This window comes from Eimeria maxima, genomic scaffold (assembly GCF_000499605.1).
Source record: "Eimeria maxima Weybridge genomic scaffold, Emw_scaff82, whole genome shotgun sequence".
Taxonomy (NCBI): Eukaryota; Apicomplexa; class Conoidasida; order Eucoccidiorida; family Eimeriidae; genus Eimeria; species Eimeria maxima.
Window position 1 is genome coordinate 36,498 of NW_013563992.1, and position 1,209 is coordinate 37,706.

General features: G+C 39.5%; 1 protein-coding gene across 1 annotated transcript in view; it reads right to left on the reverse strand.

Moving 5' to 3' along the window:
• Positions 1 to 922, reverse strand: part of EMWEY_00011640 (hypothetical protein, conserved) — a gene marked incomplete at both ends in the record, with an annotated part of 2,330 nt that extends 1,408 nt beyond the window's left edge. The window contains 2 exons of the mRNA XM_013479005.1: positions 1 to 418; positions 853 to 922. The exon at positions 1 to 418 is cut by the window's left edge and continues 1,408 nt beyond it. Coding sequence (XP_013334459.1) covers positions 1 to 418; positions 853 to 922 — 488 coding nt within the window. The remainder of the gene's footprint in view (positions 419 to 852) is intronic.
• Between the last annotated feature and the right edge of the window lie 287 nt (positions 923 to 1,209).

Sequence of the window (1,209 nt, forward strand, 5' to 3'; positions counted from 1 at the left end):
CTTCTTTGTGCTGCTGCTGCTGCTTCCTTCCATAGACCAACTAATTCCTCATAAGAAGCCTTTAGCTTGTCTCTTTGCTGCTGCTGCTGCTGCTGCTGTTGCTGCTGCTGCTGCTGCTTCCATACTTGACGGCGAGACAGGGTTGTTGTGCTGCATGTAGATGTTGTTGTTGTTGATGCTGCTGCTGCTGCTGTTGTTGCTGTTGTTGCTGCTGTTGTTGTTGTTGTACTAAAAGGGACTACTAAGAAGGGATACACCTCACGTGATGAACCCTCTTGTGCTGCTGCTGCTGCTGCTGCTACTGCTGCTGCACCACCATCCAAACCCATCACCTGCTGCTGCTGCTGCTGAATTGCTGCTGCTACATCACCTTCATGGGGTGCAGCAAATGCAGCAGGAACTGCAGCAAACACACATCCTGCATACACACAAACAGCAGCAGCAGCAGCAGCAGCAGCTCACAAAGACGGAAATGTATTAAAGTACTTGCATGCATGCATGCATGCATGTATGCAGAGAAATACATTAATATACACACTAATATATAAATAATATATTATCTATATTTAATTATATTATAAATATAATTTGCTGCTGCTGCTGCTGCTGCTGTTGCTGTTGCTGCAGAGACACCGCAAAGCCGTAAAAATGATTTGCTGCTACCAATGGTTATTTTGCTGTTTTCTTCTTTTTGTTTATTTATTTAATGAAATAAATACATAAATATAAATAAATAATTAAATATAAATAAAATAAATAAAAATACAATTAAAATGATGTATTTTATGCATTTATTTTATATATATATTATATAATTATTTGGGGTGTATAGGCAGCTCAGCTCGTGGTCACCTTCTGCTGCTGGTAGCTCACCTGCTGCTGCTGCTGCTGCTGCAGCAAATAAAGAGACTATAGATATCATTTTAATTAATAAATAAAAATAAAAAAGAAAAATAAACCTTTTTAATAAAAAAGAGCCAACAGAGAGCCGTCAGGCTTCTTCTGCTGCTGCTCCTGGTTGCTGCTGCTGCTGCTGCAATTTGCTGCTGCTGCTGCTGCTGCTATTTGAGGTGCCTATACACCCCAACCTGTTTATTTAATAAAAGAAAAGAAGAAAAAGAATACCTTTTAATTTAACGATAACAAGAAGAGGACTACTTATTTACTTCTTTTCTTCTTAATAAGGAGGGGAGAGAGAGAGAGAGACAG